This window comes from Quercus suber, unplaced genomic scaffold (assembly GCF_002906115.3).
Source record: "Quercus suber isolate HL8 unplaced genomic scaffold, Cork oak 2.0 scaffold_840, whole genome shotgun sequence".
NCBI lineage: Eukaryota > Viridiplantae > Streptophyta > Magnoliopsida > Fagales > Fagaceae > Quercus > Quercus suber.
Genome location: NW_027070270.1, coordinates 143,139 through 155,291, shown reverse-complemented (window position 1 = coordinate 155,291; position 12,153 = coordinate 143,139). Strand labels below are relative to the sequence as shown.

Genomic DNA, 12,153 nt, shown 5'->3' with positions numbered 1-12,153 from the left:
CAATGGCCGTTTGGTCTTTCTTTGGTCTGGTGCTAACTCTAGGTTTACCCTAAGTGCTGACTCCTAGTGATTTCCCCGCTTGGTGCTGACTCCAAGCAAGGCCTAGGTGCTGATTCCTAGGTCATATCCCTTTATTTTATTATTCTTTCAGTTTTGTTCTGGTTGTTCTGCGTCATATTTGGTATCAGAGCAAACACCGATCTGTTTGAAGCATCATCGCAGTCAATCCAAAAAAAATTTCAGCCATTGCATTTTCCACCCACAGAAAAATTATATCTTTGCCTACTACTGCAAAAAACCCCATAAAATCCTGCCAACATCACCCTTTACCTCCACCATCTCGCCACTGTCAAAATCCCTTGTTCTGCATCCCATCAATCCACAGTAACCCACACACCATAAACAACCACCACAAGTGACAGCTCTACCACCACCAGAGTCCAAAAATCCCAAACCCACGCCACCGATAAACTGAAGCTCCTAGATTACAAGAATTGCCATCACCGAACGCCCATCGACGCTGCTGCCACAAGAGCCACCGCTGCCATGGCCCTCACTTAACCAGTACGACGCTGCTGCAATTCCACCAGCAACCCAATGATGATATCAATAGGTAACCCGCAGCCCTATCCGAGTCTTTCTATTTTCTAAATTCACCTCTTTAGTTTATCTTGTGATGAGATTTTACCTGACCCATCTTAGAAGAAGCTCAGCCCTTCCCACTAGCCCCCAAAAAAAAAAAAAAAAAAAAAAACCCATTAAAACTAATTAACCAAATAGCCCAGTCCTATACCCATCCACTACAAAACCCACCCTGGCTCAATTTAAAAAACATATAAGCAGTCATATTAACCCATTAAACCCCAGAAGCCAACCCGTGCACATCAAGTGTTCTTCAACTTCGCAGAAATTTTCCATATCAGTGTTTTGTGACTCCAAGTCTGAACTGAAAATGGCTGCCTTTGATAAAGAATTTGAGAAGGAGATTAAGGAGGCTGGGAATACACTCCTTAACCCTCCCTCCTCCATTGATGATCTCCTCACTCTTCTTGTTAAAGTTGAAAATTTGTTAGCATATGTGGGGCAAGAACCATCCAAATCAATGCGAGATACACTTTTACCCTCAGTGAAGGCACTAATCACTAGTAAACTTTTGCAACATGCTGAAATGGATGTGAAGGTTTCAGTTTTATCTTGCCTTATTGAGATTCCAAGGATAACAGCACCAGATGCCCCATATAAGGATGAGCAAATTAAAGAAATATTTCAATTGATTTTGGCAGCATTTGAAAATATGTCTCATGTGTCTACTCGCTCTTTTAAGAAGGTAGTTTCAATTCTTGATACCACTGCAAAGGTCAAGTTATGCTTGGTGATGCTGAATCTTGAGTGTGATGCATTGGTTGTTGAGATGTTTCAAAGTTTCTTAAAGATAATTAGGTCCAACTCTCAACCTGCTATACTTTCAGCCATGGAAACAATTATGAACCTGGTCATAGATGAAAGTGAAGACATTTCCTTGGATCTGCTCAGTTCACTTTTTGCTATTGTAAGAAAGGCAAATTAGAATGTTTCACCTATTTCATGGACATTGGGGGAGCAAATAATCACTAGGATTAATGCCCAGCTAGAAAAGATAATGGCACCCACTCAAAAACTACCTAGCAAGCTTGAGGGTGCACATGATGTGAAAGTTGAAGTTGTTAAACGTGCTTCTGATCAACCCTCCACAATCCTTAAAGATCTACATCTTGGTGAAGTCAAAAAGGTTAAAACTACAGTGCTTCCTACTAGGTAGTCAAAGGCGTTAGGCAACCTTGAGGCGCTAAGGCCTTGTATCGCCCGAGGCGACGAGGCGCCAAAAAGGCGCTAGCCCGAGTGAAGCAAGGCGCTAAATAATAAATATAGTTTTTTTACATATATAGAGCTTAAATCATATATATTAATGTACTAGAAATTATAATCAAGCCTCTCTTACTTTGTTCCTAATGCATAGGATTTAGTCTATAAAACTAGTTTTTGTGTTGAATCCAATAGAACCCAAAAAATGAAGAAGCAGAGAAAGAGTATAGGAATAAAAATAAAAAGAGGAGAGTTGCTATTAGAGAGTAGAGGGGAAAAAACTGACAGAGGGGAGCTACGAGGGGAAGAAAAGAACAGAGAGAGCTGCTCTGAGTAAGAAAGGAGTAGAAAAAAAGAAGAAAGACAAAAACAAAAAAGAAAAGAGAGAAAAGAGGTCCGGAGAATGAGAAGTAAGAGTAAAAAAAGAGAGCTTTTTAAATTAAAATTACACGTAGGAAACAAGAATAAAATAATGTTATAAAATTTAAAAGTAGAAATAAAATCCGGTGAGATAGGGTGCTGTTGGGCAACTGTCGTAGTGGGAAGGTCCATATTCTTATATGAATTATTTTATTATTTATTTGTGGTTCTACAAAGTTAAGTCTAAAAAAAAAAAAAAAAAGCCAGCCATCTTGTTTTTAACGAAGCCAAGGCCTCTCCACCAGAAAGAAAACATAACTGACGGAAAGAAAACAGAGGCAACAAAGGCTCTCGCCTAGCGCCTGGAAAAAGTGTTCAAAGCGAAAGATTAGTCGACAGAGGCGCTCGCCTCACTAAAGGCGCCTCGCCTCAATGATCTTGAGGCGCTTTTACGCCGCCTCGCCTCGCCTGAGCGCCTAGGCGCTCGCCTGAAACACTTTTGACTACACTGTCCTATGATTCATAAGGTTCAAGACGAGACTATACTGATTCCACACATTGATTTTGTTATTCTAATTGAGTTTGATGAGGTGGAATTCAAGGTTTTTGTTTTCCCTGTGCTCCCTAAGGTGATTTCAGACTTGAAGCAAGTGTTATTTTTCAGCATCCTAATCCTTTAATGTTTTAAAACTCGAGGTCGAGTTTTCTCCAACCAAAGGAGACTGATGCGGGAGATGCAAGAAAATTATTATTTATGTTTGCAAGTCAATTGTATTTTTATGTTTTAGGTCTTAGCAGTTTATTAGGCTATTAGTATTTTAATTTGGGAAGCAAGGTTATTTTTGTAATAAGGCAATTAGGGTTTCCTAGCCAATTAAAACTAGAGTTTAGCAATCCTTTATAAGCAACTTATTGTACTCCTTGAGGAGATAGTTGATATTTTGATGAATGAAAACAATGGTCGTTTGGTCTTTCTTTGGTCTGGTGCTGACTCCAGGTTTACCCTAGATGCTGACTTCTAGTGGTTTCCCCATTTAGTGTTGACTCCAAGTAAGGCCTAAGTGCTGACTCCAAGCAAGGCCTAGGTATTGACTCCTAGGTCATATCCCTTTATTTTATTATTCTTTCAGTTTTGTTTTGGTTGTCCTGCGTCAAGAAGTATTTAGAGGCCTAAGGTCCCATCAAGAGTGGCATTCTTTTTGTGTACTGCAGCTTTGGTGCAGATTTTAGCTTTAGACAATATGAGGAAAAGACACGTTCTTGTGATAAATTGGTGTTGTATGTGTAAGAGGAGTGCCAAGATGGTAGATCATTTAGTGTTACATTGCTCTAGCGCTAGAGAGCTGTGATCTATGGTATTTAGCCTCTTCTGAATTCAGTGGGCAATGCCTAAAGGAGTAACAGAGCTGCTAGCTTGTTGGTAGGTTGGGCTGTGGCAGTATCAGTGCATAGAAATTTGGAAGGCAATTCTTCATTATTTAATGTGGTGTCTTTGGCAGGAGACGAATTCCAAATGTTTTGAGTGCTGCGAATGAAATCTATTGGATCTGAAGTTGATGTTTCTTCAAACTTTATTTGAATGGATGGTTGCATACAGCTGGTTGTCTTTTCTACTCTCTTAGATCAGATGGATCATTGCACTTTTAGAATTTAATTGTGGGTATAACTTTACTGTACTCCCTATAAACTTGGGCTATGCCTCAATATATTATCATTTACTTTATCTATTTAAAAAAAAATGCTTGGGCTATGCCTATGCCTTTATATTATTGATTCAACAAAATCGATTACTTATCCAAAAAAAAAAAATCACTTACACATTAGTAAGTGTAGAATCAATGAAATAAAATTACCATCCGACAATTTCAAGAATTCTGTCATACTTTAGTTGCAGCTCACAGATTTAACCATTTCTAAAATAATTATAATTTTTAATTTCTATCTTCAAAAGTATGTCATGTAACAGGTATAGAAACTATCCAATCATGCAGTTATACACCAGTGAAGCAAATACAGAACATTATCTTTTGCAAATTGAGTTCAATCAAGTATTACTCACCGCGTAAACCATGATATCTGGTTCCAACTCTGGGTCCCACTTCCCAATTACCTCGGTTTTGAACTTCTTCTTGGGCGGAGATCGCATACTATCAATCACATCAAAAAGTTCCTTCAAATAACCCGCTTTTCCAAGAGTGACAGCAATACATTGATATGCGACTAAATCAGGATATGTAGACACTTGTTGCTGGAGAGAAATTAAACAAAAATAAATAAAAGAATTGTATTTTCTCTCAAGGTCTAGTGCACAAGCAAAAAGCAATATGCAATAAAAATAAATGTATAATACCTGCATTGAATGAGAGGAATTGAGTGCCTCCACAGGCCTATTCACCTTTCCAAGTACATCAAGTGCAGTTGTGTATATAAATCTACAAAATGAAGAGGAAATGTAGTCAAAAGACCCTTTCTATACAACAACCATGGTCTTAAGTTGCTAGAGCCAAGTATTTCCGGAACCATAGATTATATATATATATATATAAGTACCATGGATAAAATATTTTGAAATATGTATTGTTTGATCAACGACTTTAGAGCTTCTACAATATTGATTAACTACTTTGAAATTATAAATACTCAAACAAGCCAAAAATAGGTTGAAGCAAGTTCAAAACAGATTTTCCTCATAAATATGTAAGGACCTCCATCAGGACCTTTATTCTATTGGTACCTCCATATTAAGTAATAAAGATTTTCATTAATAAAAGGGAATCTCTAAAGGAATAGCTTTCTAAAAATGACACTTATCCCAAAAAGAAAAGTAGCTTCCTAAAGATGACTACTGAAGATTCAAGTTTTGATTGGCACCTCCATGAGGACCATTACCACCAAAGCCACTACCCCCTTCACCATCAATATTGCAACTTCTATGCTACAGTAACATCATCAACCAGGGCTAGTGTTAGTAAATCCTAACACCACGACAACAATTACCATGACCTGCTCTGATGCAGTTCACAGAACCACAAAAAGTGCAACTAACTACAGAAGATCATCAATCCCACCCTGACCAGATCCAATTTAATCAATTCTACCCACTCTAAACCCATTAGAACATACTCTGTAATCAAACGCTTCATCCAAATACATAGTTCTTCGAAACTTTGTATTAATGTCCTGTGATGCATTGAATACAAGGCTTGACTGTTTTCTCCAAGAGAGCTAGAGCTAAATCATCCAATTGTAACAGTTTCTCTAGAAATTCTGTCGTGACATTTATGTACAACCTGTAAAATGATTTGAAACAATGTAGTTCTTTTTTTTTAATATAAGTAATTTCAAACAATATAGTTTGATTGTTTAAAGGAAGCTCATCGATTCACATGATACAAGTGACATTAACATATCAAAACTTTATAAAGATATACATGATGGACCTCATTATCTAACAAAAGACCAGACTATATTCCCATTACAATATTTTGGAGCATGCAGGCCTACATCCAACTAGAGGGAACTAAATCCAAACTGCAAGACATAACAAAAGTTGTTAATATTACGTCTAATTATGAGTTAAACATTATATTGCAAACAAAACAAAATAGAAATAAATTCATCCAAAATAGGGACACTAGAAGGAAAAAAAAAGGAGAGCAACAGACTGCATTGCTAGCTTCTGGATTCTCTCTTCCATCTCCATCCGTGAAACTCGTGGCTTGTCCACAACATCACTGAATTCATCAAAATTCTTGAAGGCAGCTCTTTCCTCCTCTGCACCATTACCATCAATTCTTTCAGAGAAAGAGTAACCTCTTCTGGTTAGCGTTCCATTTTCATGCACAAAATCATCACTAGCAACTTCTTCAACTTGCAAGTACTTCCTCTCTCGTCTGCCATGCCTATCAATTCCAGCACCAATTTTCTCTCCCTTCAAGGTATTATTGATTGATTCATCATCCCATTGGCTATTATCAGTCCCCTTCTGTCTCAACATGCCCCAGGAACTTGCATCACTAACAATTTCCCCATTATTAGCAACTTCTTCAACTTGCAAGTACTTCCTCTCACATCTGTCATGCCTATCAATTCCAAAACCAATTTTCTCTCCCTTCAAGCTTTTATTGATTGATTTGTCATCCCACTGGCTATTATCAGTCCTGTTCTGTCTCAACATGCCCCAGGAACTTGCATCACTAACAATTTCCCCTTCTAGTTTGATACTATGGCACTGTCTTTGAACAGGAACTAATGCCTTTGACACTTTTTGTACCCTCCAAGCCTTTGTACTTCTACCCAAGTTGGAGTCCTCCAATTTCTGTTGAATATTACTAGTCTGATGTTGCTTCATTAATTTTCCACTTATATGGCCTTCATTGGCATCAATTTCATCAACAAATTCTTTACTTGCTTTCCCTTTGTAAACAAGCTTACCCCTTCTAACCTGACTTTCTTTGCTCGTGATCCCATAATCCTTCTTAGATAACCCTTCATGTTTTACAACTTTTAACACCTTTTCTTGATCCAAAATACTTTTCTTTTTCTCAAATTCCTTCAATTCTACATTTCCTTTATCTCCTTCCATTGTTGGTGTCCTAAAAAGACCCTTTTCTATATCATTGGGCTACTGTTTTTTCACCTTATTATTATTATTATTATCAGCTTGCTTCCTTTCCCTACGAACTCTAACGGACTCCATAGCCGTCAAATACTCATTGAAGGACGGCTTAAACTGAAGCTCCTTCTCCAGAATCCCACCACCCACCAACCTATTATCGTTATCAGACTCTCCCTTCAACAAAGCATTAATTGCTCTATAGTTTTGTACTTTTAACACCAAAAACATGGACCTTCTTCACAGTTAGACCAATAGGGAAGATGGGTCTCCGAGGAATCAAAGCCCCATTGAAAGAAAACGAATTCCAGGTACAATTTGAAGCAAAAATACCGTTTCTTTCAAAATAAGAGACACCCATTTGCGCATTCGTTAAAATACCATTGCAAAAAGCATAAACAACAACAAAAGGAGGCTGATGAGAATTTAAGAAACTCAAAAAAGCTTTTGAACTTACAGGAACAATTTGGCTACAAGGAAAACCGTCTGAGTTTCAGTTCCACTCCCACACACAGCCTGCCAGTGCCACCGAAAGATTAGGATTGAGAATTACTCAAATGTCAAACATCTATTAAATCCAATGCTTCAGAAATTGACACATCATTCAAGCCGATCCGTGTGCACCTTCGCCACTGCCACCGGCGGTTCATGCCAATTTTTTTTCCCTCGGCAATGCAATTGCCACGATCCATTCCACCTTCTTCTTCTTCTTTCTTTCTTTTTTTTTTTTTTTTGAAATGATACGTGCACGCGAATTTTATAATATTTTTACAATTCTAAGTATCAGATTGTTACTTATTGTTATTATCAGATTGTTACTTATTGTTATTATTAGATTAAAATAGTAATCTCAATGTTAAATTTAAATTTGAACTAATAATAACTAATTACCTGTGATTTATTGTAAAAATATTATGTACGTAGCACATTGTATTTTTTTAATTCCTCCCCAAATTTTGGCATTCATTTTTTTTCCTTCTATTTTCGACAATACTATTGCCCACAATCACTTTCTTTTAAACACTCACACTTCAAGCACCTCTCACACATTCAGTCAGAAAACTTGGGTAAAACGTATTACGGCAATGCCATTGCCGTAATTCAACATTTTCTCTCTCCAGTCTTTTTCTCTTTCTTTCTCATACTTTTTTTGGAATTTCAGCAACACTGTTGCCGAAATTTAATCTCTCTCTTCATTTCTCTAAATAAGTTGTAACAGTGCCTATAACGCAAATAAGTTTTAGATTTAGCAATATTTAGCTAATAGACTCGAAAATATTAATTGAAAGCAAAAAATAGTCTTTCGGCTGAATATTGCTGAATCTCGGGTTTATTTGCTTTATGGGCACTATTTCAACTTATTAAAGAAATTGAGAAAAGAGAGTGAATTTCGGCAACAGTGTTGCCGAAATTCTAACAAAAATATGAGTGAAAAAGAGAAAAAAGGGAAGAAAGAAAATTTTGAATTTGGCAATGGTATTACCAAAATTCCTGCCACCCAAAAATGTTGATCGAGTGGGTGTGAAGTGTGCGGGTGTCCAAAGGAAAACAATTGTGGCAATGCCATTGCCAAAAATGGGAGAGGGGAAAAAAAGTGGTTGCCTAAATCTAGGGAGGAATTAAAAAATATATATATACTTTGCTACGTCTACAATATTTTTACAACATTTTCACAACAAATCACGGTAATTAGTTATTATTAGTTCAAATTTGAATTTAACACTGAGATTACTTTTTTAATCCAACAATAACAATCAATAACAACCTGCCACTTAGAATTTGTTATAAAAATTGTGTGCACTTATCATTTCTCAAAAAAAAAAAAAAATGTAATGGATTTGTGGCAATGGCATTGCCGAAATATGAGGAAAAAAAAAATTTGTTGCAATTGGTTTGTGGCAATAGCATTACCGAAATAGGGGAAAAAAAATTTGTGGCAATTGTGGCAATGTCATTGCTGAAAATGGGGGGGGGGGGAAATAGTGGCTGCCAAAATCTGGGAAGGAATTAAAAATAATAATAATAATGTGCTACGTCCACAATATTTTCACAACAAATCACAGGTAATTAGTTATTATTAATTCAAATTTGAATTTAACACTGAGATTACTTTTTTAATCCAATAATAACAACTAGTAACAACCTGTCACTTAGAATTTGTTATAAAAATATTGTAAAAATTGTGTACACATATCATTTCTAAAAAAAAAAAATTGTGAAATGGATTTGTGGCAATGTCATTGCCGAAATAGGAGAAAAAAAAATTGTTACAATTGGTTTGTGGTAATGGCATTACCGAAATAGGGAGAAAAAATTTGTGGCAATGCCATTGCCGAAATTGGAGAAAAAAAACAATATTGCAATTGGTTTGTGGTAATGGCATTACCGAAATAGAGGAGAGAGATCAAAAAAAGTACACATATTCTTATTCTTCAATATTTTTTTTATTGAAGCAGTTTGGTTTGTGTGTATGTCATGTTCTTTCATTTCGGATTGTATGCCCCAAACTAGGGACATTGGCTAGGTATGTCAAATTTCTTTCAATGAATAACTCTGTTACTAATTAAAAATATTTATTTTGCAAGAACTAGGGAAAAGGACCCATACATATCGGCACAAATATCGCCTTCCATAAATCCATCAAACCTCTGGGAAGCCTATCCAAACTTCAAATTCATTGGACCTCCAAGAAGCATGTCCAAAATTTAAATTCATCAAACCTCTGGGAAGCACAACTGAAATCCCCATTTTGGCTTGACCTTAGGTAAGCATGTCTTGTACTCATATTTTATTCAAAAAAAAAAAAAAAAAAACTGCATGCATGAACTACATTTGGACTTGATCCTCCTACCAAGAAGTACGTAGGCAATCTCCCCTGAAATTTGGTCCACATTTTGATCCATTACATGACGGTCTGCATTTTTACCTACATGCATTATACATTCACCACGGTCAAATACTGATGGCAAAGTTAGATGCTTTTTTCATACATTGACATTCATTTTTCAAAATTTGTCAATAAGGGGCATTCTGTTGACACCCCATTTTGAATTTAACCTCACATGAAGGGTAAGAAGGTAATTTCACATTGGAAATATGCATTTTGATTCTAATCATTAGATCCTTAATCTCATTTCACCAAAATGATCTTAATGTTGTAACGATCAAATCGATTGGTCATGAGCCCTAATCGGACCATCAGATTGAAAGTTATCATCAAATCAAGTTTTAATTAAAAAAAAAAAAAAAAAAACTGCATGCATGAACTACATTTGGACTTGATCCTCCTACCAAGAAGTACGTAGGCAATCTCCCCTGAAATTTGGTCCACATTTTGATCCATTACATGACGGTCTGCATTTTTACCTACATGCATTATACATTCACCACGGTCAAATACTGATGGCAAAGTTAGATGCTTTTTTCATACATTGACATTCATTTTTCAAAATTTGTCAATAAGGGGCATTCTGTTGACACCCCATTTTGAATTTAACCTCACATGAAGGGTAAGAAGGTAATTTCACATTGGAAATATGCATTTTGATTCTAATCATTAGATCCTTAATCTCATTTCACCAAAATGATCTTAATGTTGTAACGATCAAATCGATTGGTCATGAGCCCTAATCGGACCATCAGATTGAAAGTTATCATCAAATCAAGTTTTAATGGCTGAGATGCACTATCGCAAATGGAGTCCAACTATATGTGATTATGAACAATTGATTCCAATTGGTTATAATCATAATCAATTTGAGATTAATGATGTGTCATAATTTGATTAGTTAAGACTACATTTTATGGTAAGGTTGCACACACTTAATTAATTAGATAGTCAAATATTAATTATTCAATGAGTAATTTGTGCTATTATCTTTTAATTAGGGTAAACTTGGAACTAATTAAGTTTGAAATTGGAGTGATTGGATCCTATTAATATTAATTGGAAACTAATTTGGGACCTATTAATGTTAATTGTGCTGAAATTATTTTCTAACACATGACCTCTGCTCACAATTTTATTGATATCTCTCAGAATATTTTGAATCTGTGAATGAGGTTAATTTTTCTAGATACTAGACATCCGAAACTTCAATTTGAGTATAAGAACGAGACAATTCTAATTAAAATTGAGTAAGATATGATTTTTTGAATTGGGCTCTATAGGCTATTACAGTAGTTACGAGAAAACCGAATTTTACTTACTCCTCACTTCCACCAATCTCTACATTTAATGCACTTGATTTCCTCAAAGGCTAAAATAAGATCTAAGTTCATGATTCTTTGTCAACCCTCATTATATGACCTTCCATTTATACTTTTTCCACCACTACTATATTAACCCCTCCTCTCCTCCATTCCAAAACACAAAAAACATCTCTCTCTTCTCTTCTCTTGAGTTCTAGTGAAGTTGAGTAGTCTTGTTAATCTTGGTTTTCTTGAGACTCAAAGTATTGAGTGAGACTCATTCTCTCTCTACTAACTCTTCTTTTCCTCCACTCTTAGGACCTCCCTCAAGAATCTCCTCATCCACCATATGGATCTTGCATAAAGGTATAATTCATTTCGCTAATTGTTTTTTGTGTTGCCATGATAAGAGTTTAAAATTAAAGTATGATAGTAATCATTTAAATTCCCTTGAATATGTTTGAATGTTCTATATGTTCTTAGTTGTTCATCAAATATTCATGTATAACACTAATTTTAATCTTAAATCCACATCAAAAATATGAAAAACATGTTTGTTTAATAATTCTTTCAAATCCCTGAATCTAGGATATTACCATCCACACACATTCACTAAAATTTATTTTTCAATCCAAATGAAATGCTTAATAAATGGAATTAGGGTTTATCACATGCACATACAATGAATTCAACATACAAATTGATGGATAATATATTGAATGATGTGATATGAATGTTGACCACCATAGTCTAGAAGACCGGTTTCACCAGGCAAGGTAGGTGCGTAACAGCTTCCCACCTTGTAACATAGCCTTTGAACTTAGATAAAGGGTTGAAAGACCAATGTTTATCCTTGTAATTTTTAATTTCTAGATTGTAACTAGGAAACAAAGTTATGTACTTTATTTTAAATTGTATCTAGGAAAAAGTCATGTAATTTTCCTATAATCAATGTAAATTCAATTGAAAATTAATAAAATGAGGAATTTTTCAATTTTGGTCTTCTTATTTATCCCAATAATTAAATAAGTGGCGATTACATTGTAAAACCCTTTATCTAAAGGAGAAAATATAACTAGTCGAACCTCCATTTTGAAAGGCAATAACATAACTCCACTCATTTATGTGGGTTTGGCCCAACATCC

General features: G+C 35.5%; 2 protein-coding genes across 3 annotated transcripts; one reads left to right on the top strand and one right to left on the bottom strand.

The window, feature by feature from the left end:
* The first annotated feature begins 952 nt into the window (after window positions 1-952).
* LOC136065057 (sister chromatid cohesion protein PDS5 homolog C-like) lies at window positions 953-1,567 on the top strand. The gene has a single exon (XM_065767725.1). The coding sequence runs from the start codon at window positions 953-955 to the stop codon at window positions 1,565-1,567; it is 615 nt and encodes a 204-aa protein (XP_065623797.1).
* Window positions 1,568-3,678: 2,111 nt separating this feature from the next.
* On the bottom strand, window positions 3,679-7,539 carry LOC111986500 (uncharacterized). Of its 2 annotated transcripts, none has more exons than XM_065767729.1 (3): window positions 5,868-7,267; window positions 4,553-4,634; window positions 3,679-4,450 (listed from the first exon to the last, which is right to left on the bottom strand). In XM_065767729.1, exons 1-3 carry the CDS (start codon window positions 6,785-6,787, stop codon window positions 4,247-4,249), a joined length of 1,206 nt encoding a protein of 401 aa, XP_065623801.1. In that variant the 5' UTR covers window positions 6,788-7,267; the 3' UTR covers window positions 3,679-4,246. The 2 variants fall into 2 exon arrangements, 1 of the variants encoding a protein (XP_065623801.1); XR_010626702.1 differs by lacking the exon at window positions 5,868-7,267 and adding an exon at window positions 7,275-7,539 and having other exon boundaries at window positions 4,419-4,450.
* Between the last annotated feature and the right edge of the window lie 4,614 nt (window positions 7,540-12,153).

Coding starts and splice junctions, on each gene's coding strand:
- LOC136065057 (XM_065767725.1), top strand. CDS start 953: ATGGCTGCCTTTGATAAAGAATTTGAGAAGGAGATTAAGGAGGCTGGG.
- LOC111986500 (XM_065767729.1), bottom strand. CDS start 6,787: ATGGAAGGAGATAAAGGAAATGTAGAATTGAAGGAATTTGAGAAAAAG. Junction 4,635..5,867: donor ATCCAGAAGCTAGCAATGCA/GTCTGTTGCTCT, acceptor TTCATTTTGTAG/ATTTATATACACAACTGCAC. Junction 4,451..4,552: donor ATTCCTCTCATTCAATGCAG/GTATTATACATT, acceptor ATTTCTCTCCAG/CAACAAGTGTCTACATATCC.